At 41.8% G+C, this 22,668-nt stretch overlaps 1 protein-coding gene across 4 annotated transcripts in view; it reads right to left on the minus strand.

Annotated features, from left to right (window-relative positions):
- The window catches only part of rbms3 (RNA binding motif, single stranded interacting protein), a 159,698-nt gene that overhangs the window by 105,314 nt on the left and 31,716 nt on the right, over positions 1-22,668 (minus strand). For 3 of the 4 annotated variants that reach the window (XM_089023399.1, XM_089023396.1, XM_089023397.1), the window contains exons 2-3: positions 18,312-18,469; positions 9,705-9,763 (exon numbers count right to left, since the gene is read on the minus strand). In XM_089023399.1, the coding sequence (XP_088879525.1) occupies positions 9,705-9,763; positions 18,312-18,442 (190 nt within the window). In that variant the 5' untranslated portion in view covers positions 18,443-18,469. The remainder of the gene's footprint in view (positions 1-9,704; positions 9,764-18,311; positions 18,470-22,668) is intronic. The other variant, XM_089023398.1, reaches the window with a different exon arrangement.

A 22,668-nucleotide genomic window follows, 5' to 3' on the forward strand; every position in this document is an offset into this window, starting at 1 on the left:
AACATGGTTTTAAGTCTCTAAAAGCAATTTGCCCGTGGGTCCCCAGAGGTAAATGTAACAGGAAGTAATTGTGTGAATGGGTTTTATGCTGTCCAGGTCACGGGAGGAATCTTAGTCTACCCCAGCACACTATGAATGGTCGCTTCTGTTTGCCACTCCCCACCCCCAGTTTTGTTTTATATCCTATTTAGAAAGAGGTCTCGGGGCGTACCTATGTATGATTTATTTAAGACAGTCAGTTCCGTCTATATTCAAACCTTTTGTTATGCTATCAGGGGTGGATGATAAAAAAAAGTGGACCTTGGATTAAATGCCTGATTTTTGGAGGGAAAAAAGTATGATTTGGCGTTGCAGGATCAAGAATGAGTAAGGGCGAGAAAAAGGAACCCATTGTATCAGGCGCCATAAGCGACTCTTGAAAAGGCGACAGTGTTTGAAATAAAGCAGGGCAGACCCAAAATGGAGACATTTTACTTTCCTCGCCAAGGCCTTGGAGAGACAGAGGAAATGACCTCAACTCCCTTTTCGAAAGGAACCTCGGCTTCCCTCTCCGCCACTAGGAGATAACGCTCGGGGAAAAAAAATGGCGGTCTGACTGATGTGCCATGACGTCGGCCCGTTTGCAATGAATTGTGGGGGGAACGGATAACAACGTAGAGTCTCTTGAGGCTTTACTTTGACAGTAGTTCGTTGTTCACAGTTTTTATTTTGTGCTCTAATTTTCTACAGTAAAGTCTTGTTATATCGATATCGGTAATATCGATAGTACTGCTTATTAGGATACTATTTCTATGAACGCAAGGAGAAAATTTATATGCCGCAGGATCGGATATATGGATAGTCCAGTTATATCGATATTTTTTCCGACTCCCGAGAATATCAATATAACGAGACTTTACTGTAATTCTTTTCAGTCCACCGAAGCAAAATTGGCACAAAATTGAAACATCCCATACAAATCTACCAAAATCTCCACCAGCTGTTATTTTTGTTGGCCGGTGCATTTTGTACTGGTGAATTTTGAGCCTTTTTTTTTTACTGCTGCACATGGAACATTTTTATGACCCCATTTAAAGGACAACCGACACCATTTTTTTCTTTTCTAACTGACATCAAAAGCACATTTTATAGCATCTAAAATACCCAAAACACACATGCTGATAATTTTAGTCAAATGAAAAACACCAATAAAAATGACTTAAAGTGTCCAAAAACGACTTCAAAATGAAAACCGGAAATGGGCAGTTTCAGAAGGTCCCGCCCCCTTGTTCGTGATGTCACGCCAGGACGTCTTGTCTTGCCCGAGAATCAAAACAATGGCTTCAGATTTGGAGAAGATGCTTTCTTGTGACTCATCCAGTTATGAATATGATTCAAATCGTTCTGAAGAGGAAAGCATAAATGTTTGCTATCGATTAAAGGAGTCCTTCGGATTATTTTGAGGCGTCTGGACTCCAATGTAGCGTCCCAGAAAATGCAGAAAACGGCGCCCAAGCTCCGTTGGAAATGGGCTGATTTGTCTGCTGGGAATTTATGTCAACGAATGTCAAATAGTAGTCTTGGTGCAACACACGACGATTCACCATCGCGTTATGTGTTTTCCTTCTAATTTCGCCATCAACACAAAGTTTTCAGACCAAACAAAGTACCCAAAATGCCATTATGTCGCTTTCTCGGTCAGGGGCGTTCCCTCTGTGACGTCACGTCATGCATCGTCACCAACTCAAAAACAAGACTTCCTGAATATTCAGCGCGAGTCATAAAACGTAAAATATTAGCTATATGCGGTGGAATCTTTGTAAAAGACGCTCAGTTGACGTCATTTGAAGTGATTTTACAAATGATGGACACAACTTGTCCAAAGGCGTCGGTTGTCCTTTAAATCCTCTTGTCAGACGCTTGACCGCTACAGAGCAGAAACATCACTTCCGCTTACCACAGACCACATCTAATGGAGAAATATAGGCAATGGATGTGCTATTAAAAAAAAAAAAACAAGGAGATTTATTGCTGCATCAATGGCAGGGTGGAGATTGTGCGCATAGGACTATTGATAAATGAGATGGAGCCCCTTGAGAAGAGTCGGTTTGGGGTGGGCTTTTTCGGGGGGGAAGGGGAGGGAAAGAAAACTTTCTGCATGCCTTATTGGTTTCTCATTAGGGGGCTGAGATGTAAACATTTGTCTGTGTTGTATACTGTGCAGGTGCAATTACAGACTCGCTAACCCCCCCACGCTTTCTGCCCTTTGAAAGTGGTGAATTATGTGCACGGATGACTCTTGTTTGAAGTTAGGCCCCAAACTGACCTATTTGTATTTAAAAATGTGATGGAAGGACTGCTACAACGTGTCCTTTTTTTCAGTCAGGGGCGTTCCTTCAGTGACGTCACGTACGGACTCGTCACCAACTCAAAAACAAGACTTCCGGAATATTCAGCGCGCGTCTTAAAACGTAAAATATAGCTATATGCGGTGGAATCTTTGTAAAATGCGCTCACTAGAAGTCATTTGAAGCCATTTTACAAATTATGGACACAACTTGTGTCATCGGTTGTCCTTTAAATCACCAAAATCATTTTGTTTATTTACAAGTAGACCCACTGTGCCCCGCCCCCCATAAGAGAAAACACCAGGATAAAAGAAAGAGCCAATGAATGCTTGCGTCCCTCCTTGCCTTGCGTACAAACGATTGTAATTAGCAATTGCTCAGGGATAATCACATTGATTTGGACAGATTCTGTATGCAAAACCTCAAGGGATAACACCCGCAGCCTTTGTTAGCTAATCACACAAACGCACAATCCCTTTTCTCAGCGCCACGCCCGCCTACTCCACTTCCCCCCCTTCTCGCGACTTCCTCACTAAATTGGCCTGTCGCCAAAGAGGCGTCGGATTGTCCAGGTTTGTCGTAAATAGAAGCAAAACAGGCCGTCGGGTCCGCATTCCTTTTCGCTGTGACCTTCCGCTTCCTGTGCGAGTTTGCCTGTTATGGAGGATGTTCTCACGTGTGTATAGAAAGGTCACGGCGAGGCGACATATATCCGTCAGAGAATCTCAGCTGAAAATAGAATCTGCTTTCCCAAGGTCTCTCACAGATCTGTTGTTATTATTTATTCTATGACAATGTTTCTTCAGCCGTTATCTGTACTTCTTTGAAGGTGTCGGACGTTTCACTCCTCATCCGAAAAGCTTCGTCAGCTAACAAAAAATTTGCTGGTAGCTCTAGCCCAATATATAATAATAATAATAATAATACATAACATTTTAAGCGTCTTTCAAAGCTTTCAATGACACTTTACAGTCACAGACAAGCAACTATAATCAATAAAATACAATTACAAATAGAATACAATCAATAAAATACAATTATAAATAGAAACAAGAGAGAGAGCTAGAAAGAAAATGCAATTTTAAATAGGTGGGTTTTGAGATGGGACTTGAGGTGGCGGTGCCAGACCTCTGCTTTGATAGGTCCCCGAGGGGAGCAGAGGACTATTCCCTGAAGCTGATTATATGATATGACTGGCCCTGATTGCCCCTGTCATCTGCTCCCCCCAACTTCACAGCAGGGACCTATTCAAGTAGAGGTCTGGCACCGCCACCTCTGGATATTAGGGATAGATACATATATATAGATATAGATATATACAGGGCAAGAGCTACCAACAAAATTTTAGTTCGCTGACGAAGCTTTTCGGATGAGGAGCGAAAGGTCCGGCACCTTTAATGAAGTACAGATGAGGGCTGAAGAAACCTTTTCATTGATGGACCACTATTGTACGACTGAGAGCTTACAGAGACATTATTATTTATTATTTTTCATTACGGCCGGCACGCCAATTCACAACCTGACCTTCCTCTCCGACGAATGATCATTTTGTGAAAAGGGCTTGTGAGCATTCTTCGGAATGACAAACACACGCTCACCCACAGATATCCGTTCAGATGAATAGGGCACTTGTTTTATTTAGACACTATTGGATGTTTGTTCTGTGTCGAGATTTTATCCATGTTCCCCACTTTTGGATTCTATTGATCCATCGTTGTTCAAATATTTAACGTGCTCCCTCACCTTGCGTCGAATATTTCCGGCCTGCCATCCCATGTGATTGCGGTGCTTATTACAAAGCCCGCGTGTATATAATGTGGTGACACAGAAAATGGCAGAATGAATTTTAATGTTATTTGTAGACGTACGCTGTTCAAACCGCTTGTACTCTTTTGGGAATGTTTTTTTTCCAATACAAATTTCGAATGCATCTACAGGGATTTATTTATTTATTTTATATATATTTTTTGGAGCACTCATCCGTAATAGTTTGTGAGAGGTCACTTTTGCTATTTCATGTCATCGTTTTGCACAAAACTCACTCAAGCGATGCCTTTTATAGACCATGCTTTGTTTTCTGAGCCGGAACAGAAATTCCTTCCAACCGGATAAAATGGTATAAACATAGTACAGTGATACCCCGGTTAACGAACCCTTTGGCTGACGAACTTTTCAGTAAACAATTGCGGCGTATACCATTATTCTCATTATAGCTCATTATTCATACCTTGGAGGGGTTCATTATTATTCTATTGTATGCTCTGCAAAATGGCGTCATTAGTGATGAATATGAGAATGTGAAAAATAGAGAACCCCGCCGGTAAAATGGCGGCGAATATGGAATGCAAGAACGCCAAACAATCCAGACGATGAGCAGATAAAGAAAGGCGGAATCAACCACCCACGCACTCCCCCACCCCCGAGGTAATTAAGGATTTGCATAATTTGATCGCGACTGCATGAATGATGCATAGCCGATTGATTCATCGATACATACGTACTAATGACGCTCTTATCTGGGCTCCCCAAGAAGGACGTTTGTGCATGTTGCAGCGTTTCCATCACTGTCGACCCCTTGCAAGAGGTCATGTCCAACCCCCCCCTCCCATTCACAATATGTCATTCATAGAGAAGAGACACAATAAGAAGTTATCATATTTAAAAGTTTCATGCTGTTATATGCTTAGTCAACATGTGTGACTCGAATATACAATTGAAGCACAGACAACCTGGGGTCAATCTGAGGTCAACAGACACAGCAAGTTCAACTGTCATCTTCATCTAGGAGATCTGGTCTTGGACAGAATTTAGGACGTGGGAAACTCCTTGATCACCGAAGCAATTTACGACTTGAAACTGCTTCACAGGAAGAGCTCATTAGCCAGGTTACAAATTTATCAGTTCGCGCTTAGTAGCTGTTCGCACTTAGAACGCCCAGGGGCGTGGTATTCTAATCAAGAAAACTATGTTTTACTAATGTATCACTTACATTTGCATATACTCTCGATAAATAGCTTGGCAGAGGGCTGCAGAATTCAGACGTCTGTCATGAATGGCTACGTCTCCTGCCGGCAGTAAAAACAATCTTTCGAGTGCCTTCGTCCACAGTGTCCGATCGAATATCTCTGACAGTCATTCACATGCAACCACGACACGCTCACTACCGGAACGTCACCGTTTTAAGTCACTGATTGACGATAGTCCTTTTTTTTTTTATCTTGACAGGCTCCGTCTTGGAGTCAGACCAGGACTCCAAGGACTTGACTCCTTCAAGAAGACTGCTTATAAGTGTGTGTGCGTATTCTTGTATGTTCCTGTGAGTGTTTGTCATACTGCCCGTGTGCTTGTGTCAATACATTTTTTGGGGGTGGAGCTTTATTTGTGCTCGTTTCAGCAGAAAACAAGCATGCAGTCAGTCAGCTTTGAAGTGACAGGTACAAAGATGATGCTTGTGTTCACAACAGCAGCAACCGCCCCCCCTCCCCACCTGCATTCACCGTTCGTGTGAGTAACTTTACTTCTAAACGCCACCGCAGAACAGATTGCGCCTAGCTTGATTTCTTCCTGCCTTTTATTATTCTTCAAGGGTATCCCGTGCCGACATCGGTTTGTTTTTGGATTGGTGTAAATTGATGGTTTGCTTCTAAAATTTTTGGGCTATCGCGTGCCGTAAATAGCTCACCTTTGATTATATTAACTGTAATGCATTATTAACTCATTCATTGCCAGACAAGTGCAAAAATATGTCCACTCCAGTGCCAGGGTTTTTGTCATTGTCACTCGAGTTCCAGGACCCAAAGAATATTAAGTTTTAGGTCTACATGAATATTCAATACAGCATTAGAAACCTTGAAAGGTGCTTGTAAATGAAATGGATTATTATTATTATTATTATGATTATTATTATTATTATTATTATTATTATTATTATTATATACAGTAAAGTCTCGTTATATCGATATCGGATATATCGATAGTCCCGGTTATATCGATACTATTTCTATGCACGCACAGAGAAAACTATATGCAAATAGGGTCGGATATATCGATAGTCCCGGTTATATCGATATTTTTCGGACTCCCTTGAATATCGATATAACGAGACTTTACTGTATTATTATTATTATTATTATTATTATTATTATTATTATTATTATTATTCCCCAGGCCCATTCATTGTGTATGGTTATTTTTTTGTCAGTGTCACATTCAAGAACCCACTCGTACATGCAGTTTCTTGACAGAACATTCTCTGTAGCATCACTAAATCGTTTTTTTAGTCATTCAGGCTTTTTATTTTTGCAACGGTGAACTAGCTGGCTGACTTTGCGCCACACAGCATATTAACACAACCCCCATTTCACAGTCTCCATAATCCTCTCCACAGGAACAAATATCTCAAAGGTTGACATCCTACCAGAGCCACTTCCATTTTTCCTCCTCAACCCGCCCCCCCCCATGCAACTCTATTTTTCTTATAAACTCACATTTCTATTTCTTGCGAATATCACAATTCTGTCCATCCGCACCCGCGCCCCTTCCTCACTTCTTGTTTCACTCTGTATTTCTTCTCTTTCCCTCTCACACTCATATTTTCCCCGACATTAACAGCCAAAGCCCATCTGGAAATTCATCACACAGAGGAAAGCTGAGGGAATGAAACCCACGGCTGTGATTTATGAGCGATTGCGATCGCCACGTTCTCCGGGATGTATCGGAGACCGTGTGTAGGGGTGGGGGGTTTCCGCGGGAGGGGCGGGGGGGGTGACGTCTATGTTAATTAAAATTTGGTGGCGGATTAAAACCGGTCAACGGTGGCCTCTGATCCACAGTTTCAAAAAGAAACTAATTATGAAAGGATGTGAAGTGGGGGTGTTGGGTTTTACCCCAAGTCTTGATCACAAGATCACGCGTGTTGGCGCCACATGCCTGTTTATGGCTCTGTTTCCATCTTACTTTGAGTCTTAGAAGGTTGCGAGTGTGTGTTCATGTGTGTGTGTGAGTGTGTGTGTGTGTGTGTGTGTGTGTGTGTGTGTGTGTGTGTGTGTGTGTGTGTGTGTGTGTGTGTGTGTGTGTGTTTCATAAATATCGATGAAAAGGTTTCTTCAGGCGTCATCTGTACTTCTTTGAAGGTGTCGGACGTTTCGCTTCCCATCCAAGAAGCTTCGTCAGCAAACTGAAGTGTTTGGTTTGCTGACGAAGCTCCTTTGATGGGAAGCGAAACGTCCGACACCTTCAAAGAAGTACAGGTGACGCCTGAAGAAACCTTTTCATCGATGGACCATTCCTGTACAACTGAGAGCTTACACAGACGTTTCATAAATGTGTTTCTATTGTTGAAAATTGGGTTCCCACGGGACAAATTCTTCGCACACTGCATCCCCGCATTGGTGCTGTGTATAACCCGAAACTCATTCCATATATTCCAAAATATGTCAATGCAATTTGAGCCCCCATTCCAATATGCATCTCTCACCTGTGTCCAGCATGCGCTCTCAATGGACGCAATCCATCCTTTCCGCTCATAAAATATGTGCTTATATAATTATTATTGATATTTTTTTTTAGCTTCCTGTCATCTCAGCAGCGCTGCATTCTGGAAGAGTGACTCATGGGGGGGGAAACCCGCGCGGTGCCAAAGTGGAGAGGAGTAAAACTTGAAATGGAGAAGAGCAACCTGTGATCGAGCCCAAGCTATTACCTCATCTGAGAAATAAGGCCACTTCACCTCTCTTTTTCCGTGTTGAGACCGGCAAAATTCCACATCACGCAACTTCAACGCCCCCCCCCCCCTCTCAATCTACAGAAGATAAGCATTGATTTTTTTTATATATCTCCTATGCCTACCACACCAGCATTTCCCCCCTTTTTATTTTCCCACCCCCAAAAAAATGGACCCCCCCCCACCCTCTCAGTCCCCCGCGTATACATGCTAAGATAAACCCAAGCGAGGGTTAAAGAGCCAAGTTGGCTTTAGAAGGCCACCCCTTTAGAGACATACATAAAGCAATTATAGAATGATCGAACGTCAGTCGCTTTTTTTAACAGTGCTGCTTGGTACCGCAGGGCAAGTAGCAATGCCGCACACTCACCCCAATCATTCTTTTTCCTTTGTCATTTTTTTTCCATTCCCTTTAAGACCAAACAGACTTACTGACAGGTAAAGGACAAAATTTAAACATGGCTGCCATCAAAATACCCCCCCCCCAAAAAAAAAAAAAAAAATAATAATAATCATGAGGCTCTCTACTAACAAACATTCAAGTTACGAACAACGGTACATATGAACATTTTTGTAGTAACATATGTAGTCTTCTCTCCAGTTGTACATATCTTTATGTAGCATATAGTTTATTAACTGTTTATTTTTCAGTACAAACCAATACAGGTGACTTATACAAGCCTTAAACATACTTATATAAACCTTAAACATACTTATATGAACCTTGAACATACACCCCGTACAAAATATAGCGCTGAAGCAACTTACGAACAAATTCACCTTACGAACGACCGTTCAGAACGTATCTCGTTTATAAATTGGGCAGCGTCCGTAATAATTTCAATTTGTTAATTGGTTTTATATAAGTACAATGGTACATCTACTAACGAATCTTTCTTCATACGAAACTTTCCAGTTCCGAAATGTCTCAATGAGAAAATATTGCCTCATGTTATGAAAGAAATTTCAAGATATGAAAGTTACAAATACAGTATGGTTTGCAACTTGCAGCTCTGAGTTTCCTAAACACCACATTCTGATTGCTCTTTCACCATTGGCTATTGCTAGGCATCATCCCGGCATCTTATTGGCTAAGATGGACCTCGACAGTATGTGTCCATTTTTGTAGACAGATAAATATGTGTAATAATTACATTGGAACATCTATTTGTTACATTTGTTATGCATATTTATAGTTTATAAAACATTTATGTCTGAATTTTGAGGTACTTGGAACGGATTAGGGCATTTCAATGGAAAACGTATCTCTACTTACAAATTTTCTCATTGAGAGATTTCTTCCAGAACAAGTTAAATTCGTAAGTAGACGTACCCCGTTACATTAAAATATGTAAACCCACTGTTGACCATACACACCGAGTGATACTCTAAAAAATGAGGGAAAAAAGGGTAATCTGAAGAAACAGGAGTGTGACAAGACATTAAATTTGATCCAATTCCAATTTGGTTTGTTCACTCATTAATTGCTCTTGTACTCGATTATATTCAAGCCCGTCTGTGTGTACAACGTCGGCTCTAGAAACAATTAGCAATGAGCCATTGAGATAAGGAGCATATGTACACACAATTACACAGTAATATATTCTGTACGTTCTAAAGTTGGGCTCGGTATTTCGTGTGTTTAAATGGCTTACCTTTGCACTGGTTGGTGTTTTTATCCAGAATGGCCTTTGTCGACACGATCTTCCCGTACCTGCAAAGACAAAAGAGTAAATGTGTCAATGGTTTTCAACTTTGCATCTGCGTCTGTGTATCGCTTTAATGTGCGAGCCATGTAAAAGTCAAGAAACCAATGCGTGCTACAACGCGGTCAGATAAAAATCTGTTCATCTATTGACTACCGTTCTACTATTGAGTGTCTTTTATTCATGCTCGGAATTGTAAAGTGGCTGACTGGTAAAGGCCACTGAGAGAAGCCACTTGAGGTTAATAAGCTCAAGTATGGATGACTTCAAATCTACACGCTCCTCAATGACATTTCTGAGAGTCACTGACCAACATTACCCCAAAAGGTCCAACGGCAGATAGGTCGCGTGGAAGTTAAGTAGTTCGTACATGGGATTTTGATCAAATGATATCTTTTTTTTTACTTCTGGATTATGCAGAGCCACCACGGTTGACGAGGGGTTGGTGTGTGTGTGTGTGTCTATGTGTGTGTGTGTGTGTATTAAGATAATATCATCTTTATTAGTCACACAATGGAGAAATTTCAATTAAAAAAAATATCTACCTACCTATCTATCTATCTATCTATCTATCTATCTATCTATCTATCTATCTATCTATCTATCTATCTATCTATCTATCGTATGTACCGTATCTACCGTATCTACCTACCTACATACCTATCGTATCTACCTCGCTACCTACCATATCTACCTATCTACCTACCGTATCTACCTGCCATATCTACCTACCTCTTTATTAGTCACACAATGGAGAAATTCCGATTTAAAAAAAATATCTACCTACCTATCTACCTACCGACCTATCTACCTATCTATCTATCTACCTACCTACCTACCTACCTACCTACCGTATCTAGCGTATCTACCGTATCTACCTACCTACATACCTATCGTATCTACCTCGCTACCTACCATATCTACCTATCTACCTACCGTATCTACCTACCATATCTACCTACCGTATCTACCTACCTACTGTATCTCCCTACCATATCTACCTACCGTTTCTACCTACCTACCTACCATATCTACCTACCGTATCCACCAACCGTATCTACCATATCTACCGCATCTATCACATATACCTACCTACTTATCTATCAGTCTATTCTAATTATTCTAAATCCTCAAACTCGTTCAAAGCAGTCGCAGAGATAACTTACGATTGCCATTTTTGGTCGCTAAATTGTGACTGGGGAAACATATCTACATGATGTCCCCGTAATATGACAAATACAGGCATACAAACACACACTCATGTTCTGTGCCGAAAGAGCAGCGAAGCATCCCAGCCGATATTTCACTAGTGGGGGGATAATTGTGCCATTTCTCAACGAGTGGCGGGGACTCTATTTACTGCACGCTGCGGTGGGGTGGGTGGTGTCTCTGAACTGATGAGCTCTGAGAGAGAAAAGTAGCAGTTCCGACACATTCAGACACTGCATAAGAACACGCACAAACACACACAGAGACAATCAGTGGATTGTCACTCTTCAGTAGATAAACAGGCCATAGTGGTAATAGGCATGTGCATTCTTTTACAAAACACAACAGGGAATAGAGAACAGTGCGCGTTTCCCTGGTATGATACGAGTGCTTTGCTGTGAAGCAAATATTCGAGTTAGTAGTATGACAGTGAAAGGAAAAAAATATATATACAGTAAAGTCTCGTTATATCAATATCGGTTATATCGATAGTACTGCTTATTACGATACTATTTCTATGAACGCAAGGAGAAAATTTACATGCCGCAGGATCGGATATATCGATAGTCCGGTTATATCGATATTTTTTCCGACTCCCGAGAATATCGATATAACAAGACTTTACTGTATTATTAACCCATTCACTGCCATTCACAAATTTCTTCGGGAATTGAAAATATGACATAAAGCACACCGAATTTGTTCAGGTTTAGTTTTTTTTTTCTTGTTTAGGTGCCGATAAAGTGCTGGCCATAGCCTCTGGCAATGTTTTTCCCTTCCATAAGAGGGCATCATTTCTCCTCTTTCCATGTTAGTGCTTTTTTCCAGCTTCAGCTGTTGTTAAAGCGCTTTTCTTTCCGCTTTTAAAGCGCTTGTCTTTTTGTGTCAACTAGTATCAAAAAGTAGTCTGTATGTGTTTCCTTCTAATTTCACCATCAACACAAAGTTTTCAGACCAAACAAAGTACCTAAAATGCATTGTGTGTCGCTTTCTCGGTCAGGGGCGTTCCAGACGTGACGTCACATCAGGCATCGTCAGTCCTTCCGTATCAATTCGAGCCGTCAGGACTCCAATGTAGCGTTCCATAAAATGCACAAGATGGTGCCCAAGCTCAGTTGAAAATGGGCCGATTTGTCTGCTGGGAATTTGTGTCAACTAGTATCAAGTAGTAGTCTTGGTGCAACACACAACGATTCAACATCGCGTTATTTATGTGTTTTCCTTCTAATTTCGCCATCAACCCGAAGTTTTCAGACCAAACAAAGTACCTAAAATGCATTGTGTGCCGCTTTCTCGGTCAGGGGTGTTCCTGACGTGACGTCACATCAGGCATCGTCATCAACTCGAAAACAAGACTTCCTGAATATTCAGCGCGAGTCTTAAAACGTAAAATATAGCTATATGCCGTGGAATCTTTGTAAAATACGCTCAGTTGAAGTCATTTCAAGTGATTTTATAAATTATGGACATCAATATGGTCCAAATAGGGATGACAAGAGCACGGCGGGTGAGATGAAAAAGGCAAGAAGAAGTCAGCAGCGGCCTCCAATACCCGTAATGGAGACATCCAGGTAAAAGAGCGTGATACGCATGGATGTGGCGGTGTGCAGCTGGCCGAGCGACTCGGATGGCCTCAATGGCAGGCGAGCCCGAGGGAAGCTTTGATGTGACAGAGGCGGTCCCTTGTGAAGCGCGGGTTTAACACTGTGATGCTGCGGCCGGGATGCAGGGCCTGTCTGGGCTAATCCTATTTCAATCACTCTCACAGCCTCTTATCTCTGACTCTGCTGGCCCTCAGCTCTCCCTCTCCTCATCCATCTTGTCCTATCTCGGTTTGTACTGCACTCTGTCGCATTTTTTTTATTATAAATCTGTAAAATCGTGCATTAGTTCTTCCTGTTCTATATTCTTTTCTCCTTTTGTCCAGGGTTGATTCCGTTCGGATCAGCATTGTGATGTCATCGTGGAACAACCCCAGGATGCCCCATTTTGGTGGGTGTGAAAACATCATGTTGGTTTGACAGCTATCTAAATGTTGTGTTTTGCGCCGGTTAGCTGATATGCTAAACGCCATTACCGATTAGCCGAGAAATGATACAGCCTTCGGTTCGGTTTGTTTTCGAGTTGATGACGATGCCTGACGTGACGTCACGTATGGAACGCCCCTGGCCGAGAAAGCGACACACAATGCATTTTGGGTACTTTGTTTGGTCTGAAAAGTTCGTGTTGATCTGTGTTGATGGCGAAATTAGAAGGAAAACACATAAATAACGCGATGGTGAATCGTTGTGTGTTGCACCAAGACTGCTATTTAATACTAGTTGACACAAATTCCCAGCAGGCAAATCAGCCCATTTCCAACGGAGCTTGGGCGCCACCTTGTGCATTTTCTGGGACGCTACATTGGAGTCCTGACGGCTCGAATTGATACTGGAGGACTTTTTTAATCGATTGCAAACATTTATTCTTTCCTCTTCAGAACTATTTGAATCATTTTCATAACTGGATGAGTACAAGAAAATATCTTCTCCGAATCTGAAGCCATTGTTTTGATTCTAGAGCAAGGCAAGACGTCTTGGCGTGGGCGGGACCTTCTGAAACTCACCATCTCTGGGGTCAAGTAGTTTTGGGACACTTGAAGTCAATTTTTATTGGTGTTTTGCATTTGACTAAAATATCAGCCTACGTGTTTTGGGTATTTTAGATGCTATAAAACGTTTTTCTGATGTCAGTTAGGAAACAAAAAAAATGGTGTCGGGTGTCCTTTAAGTCTTGGAATCTGGCCCAGAACACCTTTGCACACACACACACACCCCTCGTGTCAGTTTGTTTTTAAACAGAACCCACACAGGGCTTCTCTGATTAGCAGGTGGTAAGTGTCAACATCGGACCTCGGAGAGTCCTTAGGACTAATCTGACGGCATTGAGTATGCAGGGCCAGGTTCCTTAAAACAGGTGGTCCCAGGGTCACCCCTTTACTTTTCTACTTAGCATACCCTCAAACATTTGTTGTTCAAGCGGCATTCCGCTAGCGCACAGGGGTGAGGTTATCTGGCCAAAAGATGGTGATTAGCCATCACTTTGGCTTGCTTCGTTCCTTTGATCAGGCCCTACCAGTCATTGTGATTGAAAGTACCCCTAGATTGCAAATTGGGTTGGGGGGGGGGGGGGGGGCAGAGAGGCAAATGAGAAGTAATGAGCATGTTTTTGGAGGGGGGAGAGAATGTTAAATGTGTGGTCTGAGTTCTAACTTTCAACATTTTTTTTTGTGTCTGATTAAAACCATGTTTGGATTCCGCTTGTGGGATTGCAAAAAAAAAAAAAATCATCATCAGAGGGTTTTATGGCTTGTAAAGTCTGCTTTAACCCGTAGAGTTTGGGGGCTCTGCGGGCTGAGTTGTACATTTTGGCATTGAAGAAGAGAAAAAAAATGTCTTTGGTTTGGGCGGGATGAATGTTGAGCTTTGGTTTGGACCTGAGCCTCAACCTGGTTGGTTGACGCCAAGACGTTTTTCTCACAGAATGGGTTGTTGTGCACCCACTCCTCAGAACCTCGTCAGGCAACCTAAAGGGCCGCTTGCTATTTGGCTGCGCACCCAACTAAGCTGCTTTCCATTCCTTTGGCTTGTCGGTACACCAATATATCAGAATGATGGCTGTGAAGAACCTAAAAGCCATCCAGTTGAATAAAAACAACGAAGAAGCACACACCCGATCCATTTAATTACTCACTCGACAGCTATCGGCAAGTCATTCTAAACAATGGAAACGAAGAAACTTCCGGAAATGCTACAAAATAATGCTACAAATTCTACAACACAATCTGACATGTTCTACTTTTATTGATTGAAAAATAAAAATATAACTGCTATAAAAATGGTTTCTAGCTAGCTTCCTATCTGGCTATCCAGCTAGCTTCCTATCTGGCTATCTAGTTAGTTATCTATTTGCTATCTCTTAGCTATCGATTGGCTATCTATTGTCTATCTATTTGCTATTTGCTATCTATTTGCTATTTAGGTGGCTAGCTAGCTATCTAGCTGGCTATATATTAGCTATATAGCTATCTAGCAGGCTATCTATTAGATATCTATTGGGTATCTATTAGCTAGCTAGCTAGATATCTATTTGAGTGACTTCTGGGTTGAGTGAACGCTGGCGCGTGTGCCTGCCGTTGCTCACACTTAGAAGAAACGTACCCAGTGACTGAAAAGTGACCTTGAGAGTATTGAAATACGTTTATAAATAAAACTTACTGTTATTATTATTATTATTATTATTATTGTAACACTATGAAATTAATTGGTTCTGGAAGACATTTTTAAGTTTGTAAATAGAGACGTGTTTTACATGTAAATACCCTAATCCGTTCTGCGGCCCCCCAAAATTCCAACATAAATAATTCTTAATGTATAAAAATGCATTAAAATATGTAACAAATATATCCAAAATACTGACATACATCCCAAAAAAATTACAATAAGTGGAGAATATTTAAGTTTGGATGTCAGAGCACATAAGAACATTTTGATTTTGATTCAGGAGGGAGAGGGTGGAATTATTCCATCATGACTTCCTTCAACTTGATGGCTCTGGGGGAAACTATGAAATGATTATATGCTTCGCTGTTGGGAAGTAAACAACATATCCTTTAATTATGTGCGGTGCTTTCAATACATAATTCAGAAACCGAAAGGTCTTTTCTTCCGAGAAGGAAGTGTGAACTTTAGGAGGTTAATGAAAATGTGCCAACGTTGTGGCAGTGAAAAATGACAGTTCATAACTGGGAGGGTCCGACCGCAGTCGAAATGCTTTTTTTGGTGCCGTGTCAAGCCTTTTTTTTGGGAGCAGAGACATGTTCTGCTGTCAAAAATGTTATCGGGGATAGTGGCAAAAGTGCATGGCGGGGTCCTTCCTTTCGATGAAAGTGTGTGATGCAACAATTTGGCTTTATTCTGTCTCTCGCTATCACATACGCCTGCATGTTCGCGCACATATTTTTTTTTTTCAAAATGGCAGACAAGCCCAGGATACTGATAAGAAAAAAAAACAGCTTAGCCAGCTAAAGTAATAGAATGTTTTTCATATCTGAAAACCACTGTGCCATTTTTCGTCAGTATTAAAGTATAACCAACGCCTCCCGATAAGTTGTGTCCATAATTTGTAAAATCACTTCAAATGACTTCTACTGAGCGTATTTGACTGAGATTCTATCGCATATAGCTATATTTTACGTTTTAAGACTCGCGCTGAATATTCAGGAAGTCTTGTTTCCGAGTTGGTGACGATTCCTGATGTGACGTAACATCAGAAACGCTCCTGACCGAGAAGGCGGCACACAATGCATTTTGGGTACTTTGTTTGGTCTGAAAACTTTGTGTTGATGGCGAAATTAGAAGGAAAACACATAAATAACGCGATGGTGAATGGTTGTGTGTTGCACCAAGACTACTACTTGATACTAGTTGACACAAATTCCCAGCAGACAAATCAGCCCATTTCCAACGGAGCTTGGGCGCCATCTTGTGCATTTTATGGAACGCTACATTGGAGTCCTGACGGCTCGAATTGATACGGAAAGACTTCTTTAATCCATTGCAAACATTTATGCTTTCCGCTTCAGTATTTCCTGCTTGTTGTTGTTTTCAAAGCCTTTGGGGCCTTTCAAGGAATTTGTACGAACCAACCGACTCCTAACATGATTCCCAAAACAGACTGGACAATACGTTCCCGACTCCAAATAATTTGTGAATCATTCCTCTCATCAACTTGATGAGGCAACTCGACTGTTGTTTTGAGGTTTAAATTTCTCAATCACCAAGCTTCGCCTCCCCGTCATTATCTTGAGCTCTTTATTTTTTATTTTTGTTACGATTTTAAATGTGAACAAGCGAAGAAATTTATGTGTGTATCCGTGTTCACTTTTTTATGAGAGAATTTCATAGAGAGCAAACCACACTCTGACTGCGTGTTTGAGCTTGATGAGGTCTCGGTCGGCATTTCCTCGGGGATGTGGTCCAATCTAGGATTTATTAGACTTTATTGAGCTTTGTGCAGGCGAGCCTTTTTGGCCTCTCTATCTATCGTACATTTTGCGGAACTGGAGGAGTACCTTTGCGCGGACTAAAAAATTCCCGATAAATAGTTGATCGCAGTGTAATTGGGTGCACGCAGGATTGAACGTGACCTTTAGTCCGTAATTCTGTATTGTGTGCGACCTTTTGCGAGTGTGTTGGTCGGTAATTGCGTTTTAGTTTGATCAAATCGGCATTTTGAAAGCTTAATTACGTCCTGTGATGGAAACGACAACAGGCTTTTACGATGACGACGTCTATGAAGGGCCGAAAGAAGAGCAGATTGTCAAGCGATTTGATTGGGTTCATGGTCCTTTGATTTTGCCTTTTTTGAAATTCAGCCTTATATGTGAAGTCATATTGACCCACAACAGGTCTCACAACTGCTGTCAGTAGCCACTGACTCAATCTCCTACTGTAGAAGTAGTTTGTAAGCCCAGGCTCTACTGTAGCGTCTTATAATGTGGTGTGCCTTATATTTGGAAAACTTTTATATATATTTATTTTATTATTACTATTTTTGTTATTTTTATTATTTTATTATTTATTATTTGTAAAAAAATTGTTATTATTTTTACAATGTTTATTATTATTTTTATTATTTATGATTTTTATTATTATTTAGATTTTTATTTTTGAATTTATTTGCGCCTCTGGGATTGTTTAATGCATTTTGATCCAGAGTCACTCAACATCCAGCCATGCTGCTGCTCAAAAAAACCTTGCAGTGCATTTCATTTTCACTCTGTTACCCAGCCTGAAATCCTTTTCGGTCTCACGGCTGGGCTTTTAATATTTACTCATATCCAGAACCTTCTAATCGTGTATCCAGTTGATGATGGCGCGTTGGAAAACGCAAAAGGTTAACTTAAATCACACAGGTCAAAACGGTGTCCGTCTCCCACCTAGTAACTGTAATTCATAATTATTTCCATTTATGCGTTCGCGGCCGGTTGTGGGCTACGCATGCATACGGTAATGCGGGTTAAATTAAAAGCTGCCTCGCATGTAGGTGAATAAAATATGCACAATTATAGAATCAGCTCTCGGTATTATGCGGCACGGCCTTAAGTAGCTGCAAATGTCAAACACAATGATAAACGGAACGCCTCATCAAGGATTCTCTCACAAAAGTGAGCATTAATTTTGATTGCATTTTATCTGATTAAAAAATGTGCACGTGTGCTGTATTTCATTGTCTATTTATATATACGCGGCAGGTGCATATGCAGATATTTTGAGATACAGAAGTGGAATTGTTGCCAGGACTTACGGTTGACAGAGCTTGATAAGGTCCTGGTCGGTGGTCCCGGGTGGCAAACCTCGGATGTACAGGTTGGTCTTACTCAGCTGCTCCGCCGCTCCATGGCTGCAGTTGTTGGTGCTGGGGCTGGGAGGAGCCATGGGATGAGGGGGTGGAGCATAGGGCTGCTAAGAAGAGAAGAAGGAGGAAAAAGATGATCAGGTTTGTGAATTTTTTGTTGACATCACATTAGAATCTGATAGAGATTAGACAGAATACTAAATTATCACATTTAACGGTTTTATGCTGTTACATGCTTAGTCAACATGTGTGACTCGAATATACAATTGATGCACAGACAACCTGGGGTCAATCTGAGGACACAGCAAGTTAAACTGTCAGCTTCATCTAGGAGATCTGGCCTCGCACAGAAATTAGGACTGGGGATACTCCTTTATCACCGAAGTTATATACGACTTGCACAGGAAGAGCTCATTAGCCAGGTTACAAATTTATCAGCTCATGGAAAAGACGTTTTATTGCTTATAGTTGTTGGGGCTCAGAACGTTCCAGGGGTGTGGTATTCTAATCAAGAAAACTATGTTTTACTAATGTATCACTTAAATTTGCATATACTCTCAATAAATAGCTAGGCAGAGGACTGCAGAGTTCAGACGTCTGTCATGAATTGCTGCGTCTCCTGCCGGCAGTAGGGAAAATCTATCTGGGTCCGAGTCTTCGTCCACAGTGTGCGATCAAAATATCTCTGATAGAATCGAATGATTTCAATAATTATCAAGGATTTTAATGGTAAAATAGCTTTGTGTGTGTATTGGCCATCAAAGACATGGGTAAATATTCTTATGTTTTTCCAGCTGACATATTGCGAAATGGTGGAGGATTTGAGCAAACAAGAACGGTAAAGCTTTGAAAACACATATTCAAGAATTCACTTTTTGGCTTTATTGCAAACGTATGTTTCAGTGAAGCTGAAAATTGAAATCGAGGCTAATCCTCAACCTATATTGGGTTTGTTGTTTTTTAATATTCCAGTCATGAACCTCGCTGCACTGGACAGCATGCATGATGGAAAGTCAAACTCTTAACGTGAAAAAGTTTTTTTGTCTGAAAAAAACAAGAATAATAATGAATAAAAATAGGCAACCATTGACTTGTTTCCATCTTTTTGAAATTTCTCACGGTCAACGCCTAATTTTGATCCCTCCGCCATGTTCCAACGATGCATCAAAAATGCAGTCTGCTGTGATGTGCTCATTGCAATGTTCGCGTCGATTGCAAGGCAGTAAGGGTTTTCCCGTCTCGTTACTATTTATATCTGCACACAACGAACACACAGAGGCAATCGGGACACAGTCGGCATAAGCGTAAAAGATCAAAAGAGCAATTAGAGAAGAGCGAGAGGCGAAGGAGGGATGAAGAAACAAAGCCTACACTGAAGTCATGGATGGCGAGAAGAGCTAAGACGGAAGGGGAGGCCCACGTGACTAAATATCACCTCGATTTAACCAAGTTAACCCATTGCCCTCCACAGGGAGTACCTTCATAACCCGCTGAGTTCCTTTTCCACACACACACACACACATATACACACACACAGTTAAACACATAAACTCACACGCCATTAGCTCGCCATTCTTCCCCACATGTTAGCGGTGTTTGCTGGAGCATGGCTGATTCGATGCGCTATTTTAAGCGCCTGCGCCATTGCCAGCATGTCGCCCGCAAGTCCTCAGACAAAGCGCCGGGCTCCACTGAGCGTGAAGAGGGAGCCGAGTCCATCAATGGACGGCCAATTACCATGCTGAGTTAAGTGGAACTAATAGTCAGCTACTCGCGGGGTACAAACACACACATAAATTCGCACACAGGTGAGAAAACAGAACTACACACATGGACGCGCACACACACACACACAAAAACACTGAACTTTAAAGCTCTTAAGTCCCAGGATGAAGTTGAAAGGTTTAACCTTTAATCAGTGCATGCAAAATATGTATATAAGATCCCCCCTAAAAATATGTACAGTATTTGGATTATTGCATTTAATTGGAATATAATAACCTCGCCGACTGCCCGAAGCGATATGCCTACGAACCTTGTGAGGATAGGCGAGGATGGGATGAGAAAATGGATGGATGAATGGATGGGTTAGGGTAGATGGATGAGTTAGGGTGGATGGATAGGTTAGGCAGGGAGGGTGGATGGATGGATGTTTTGGGTGGGTGAATGGATGGATGGATGAATGGAGTATAGATGGATGGATGGATGGATGGATGGATGGATGGATGGATGGATGGATGGATGGATGGATGGATGGATGGATGGATGGATGGGTTAGGGTGGATGGATGGGTAGGGTGGGTGAAAGGATGGATGGAGGATTGATGCATGGGTTCAGGTGGATGGATGGATTGATGGTTGGGTGGACGGATGGATGAATGGATGGGTGGATTGATGTGTAGGGTGGGTGGATGAAAGGATGGATGGATGAATGGATAGATGGAGTATAGATGGATGGATGGGTAGGGTAGGTGAATGGATGGATGTACAATGGATGGGTTCAGGTGGATGGATGGATAGATGAGTAGGGTGGATGGACGGATGGTGGATGAATGGATGGGTTAGGATGGATGGATGGATGGGTGGGAATGGTGGATGGATGGATGGATTGATGGTTAGGGTGGTTGGATGGATGGATGGATGTACGATGGATGGGTTCAGGTGGATGGATGGATAGATGAGTAGGGTGGATGGACGGATGGTGGTTGAATGGATGGGTTAGGATGGATGGATGGGTGGGAATGGTGGATGTATGGATGGATTGATGGGTTAGGGTGGATGAATGGATGGGTTAGGATGGATGGATGGGTAGGGCGGATGGATGGGAATGGTGGATTGAGGATGGGTTAGGGTGGATGGATGGATGGATGGGCAGGGTGAGTGAATGGATGGAGGATCGTTGGGTGGATGAATGGGTTAGGGTGGATGCATAGATGGGTTAGGGTGGGTGGATGGATGGATGGATGATTATTTTTCCCAATTGCAGCATGTATCTGTTTGGAAAAGTTTGGTTTGAGACCAAGGACTATAAATAATGTTGTCACTACATCACTGGATGCATCCAATTAGATTGCTGCCATATGCATTTCCAATTCACAGTCCCTGGGGGGGGCATATTTGTGCACGTGCATGTGGGCATTTCAATAGTATGCCGTCATAAATTATCCAGTCTTGATGTCCTTCAATGCTTGTATATAACAAACATGATGAATGTAATGTACTGTTTGAAATGTGCATTTCTTTTTAGATATGTTTTTAAGAATTACCAAAACACACACATATCTGAAATTTTCACCTAGCGTCACCGGTTATGCTACTCATTGGTTTCCTCTTATTGATTTCAAATTTAAAACGACTGGGCCCAAAGGGTGTTGTTAAAAAGCCCGTCTCTAGTTGCTGAACAGGTTGTAATCATTTTAGCATCTTATTCCAGATGGTTAGTATAAATATAATTCCAAAGCATTTTCAAACCATCTTGCGATGGGTCGTGTACACAAGATGCACAAGACTCTCTCCCTCCATTTTTGACTTTGACACAAAGCCCAGCCGAGTGGGATGCAGCTGCGACATTGTGCTGCGTTTTCACCGCAGCATTTACACAGATTGCCATCCCGGAAAAGACTCGTAAAATTGTTGACTTTTTTACAAGCAGTGTAAAAGGGGCCTAAAAGGTGCAGTAATCATGTTAACATGCATTAAGCGTCGCTACATGTCGCCTGCTGCCTTGACTTAGTGTTCCCCTTGTAAAGCTTGGCCACTATTACCTTGTATCAGGGACAGGGAACTGTAGTTCTTCATGATCCATATCCTGCATGTTTTTGATGCCCCGACCTCATTCAAACAATCAGCAGGCTCTGGAGGAGCCTGCGACAATCATGACTAGTTGAATCAGGTGTGTTGGGGAGTCGGGTAGGATCTAAGACAGGCAGGATTTGACTATCGCGGACCTGGAGTTCCCTCACCCTGGTTTAGATCATACACATAATATGTTCCAATGTGATGTGTGACAAAAAAAGTAATAGCAAGCAAAATGCAAAGTAACTGCGGTCGCAGAAGGTTAATTGAAAGCGTTTGCCACGTTCTCTCAGTTTCTTTGTTTTAGCCTCATTTGATGCGCCAGGGCCCTCTTCCTCCTCCTCTTCCTCCCTCGGCTCTAGTCTTGGCTTGCATCCTGGGCTTTGGAATTCATGTGTCCTTCCCAATCGATTTGCTTTCTTTTTTTAAGGTCAAAAGCTGAATTTTTACACAATGAGGTAGTGAGGGTCAAGTGCAGACCATTACTTACAATGCTGGGTTGTGAGGTAAAG

Source organism: Hippocampus bargibanti, linkage group LG20, assembly GCF_051943395.1.
Source record: "Hippocampus bargibanti isolate YZ-2025 linkage group LG20, ASM5194339v1, whole genome shotgun sequence".
Taxonomy (NCBI): domain Eukaryota; kingdom Metazoa; phylum Chordata; class Actinopteri; order Syngnathiformes; family Syngnathidae; genus Hippocampus; species Hippocampus bargibanti.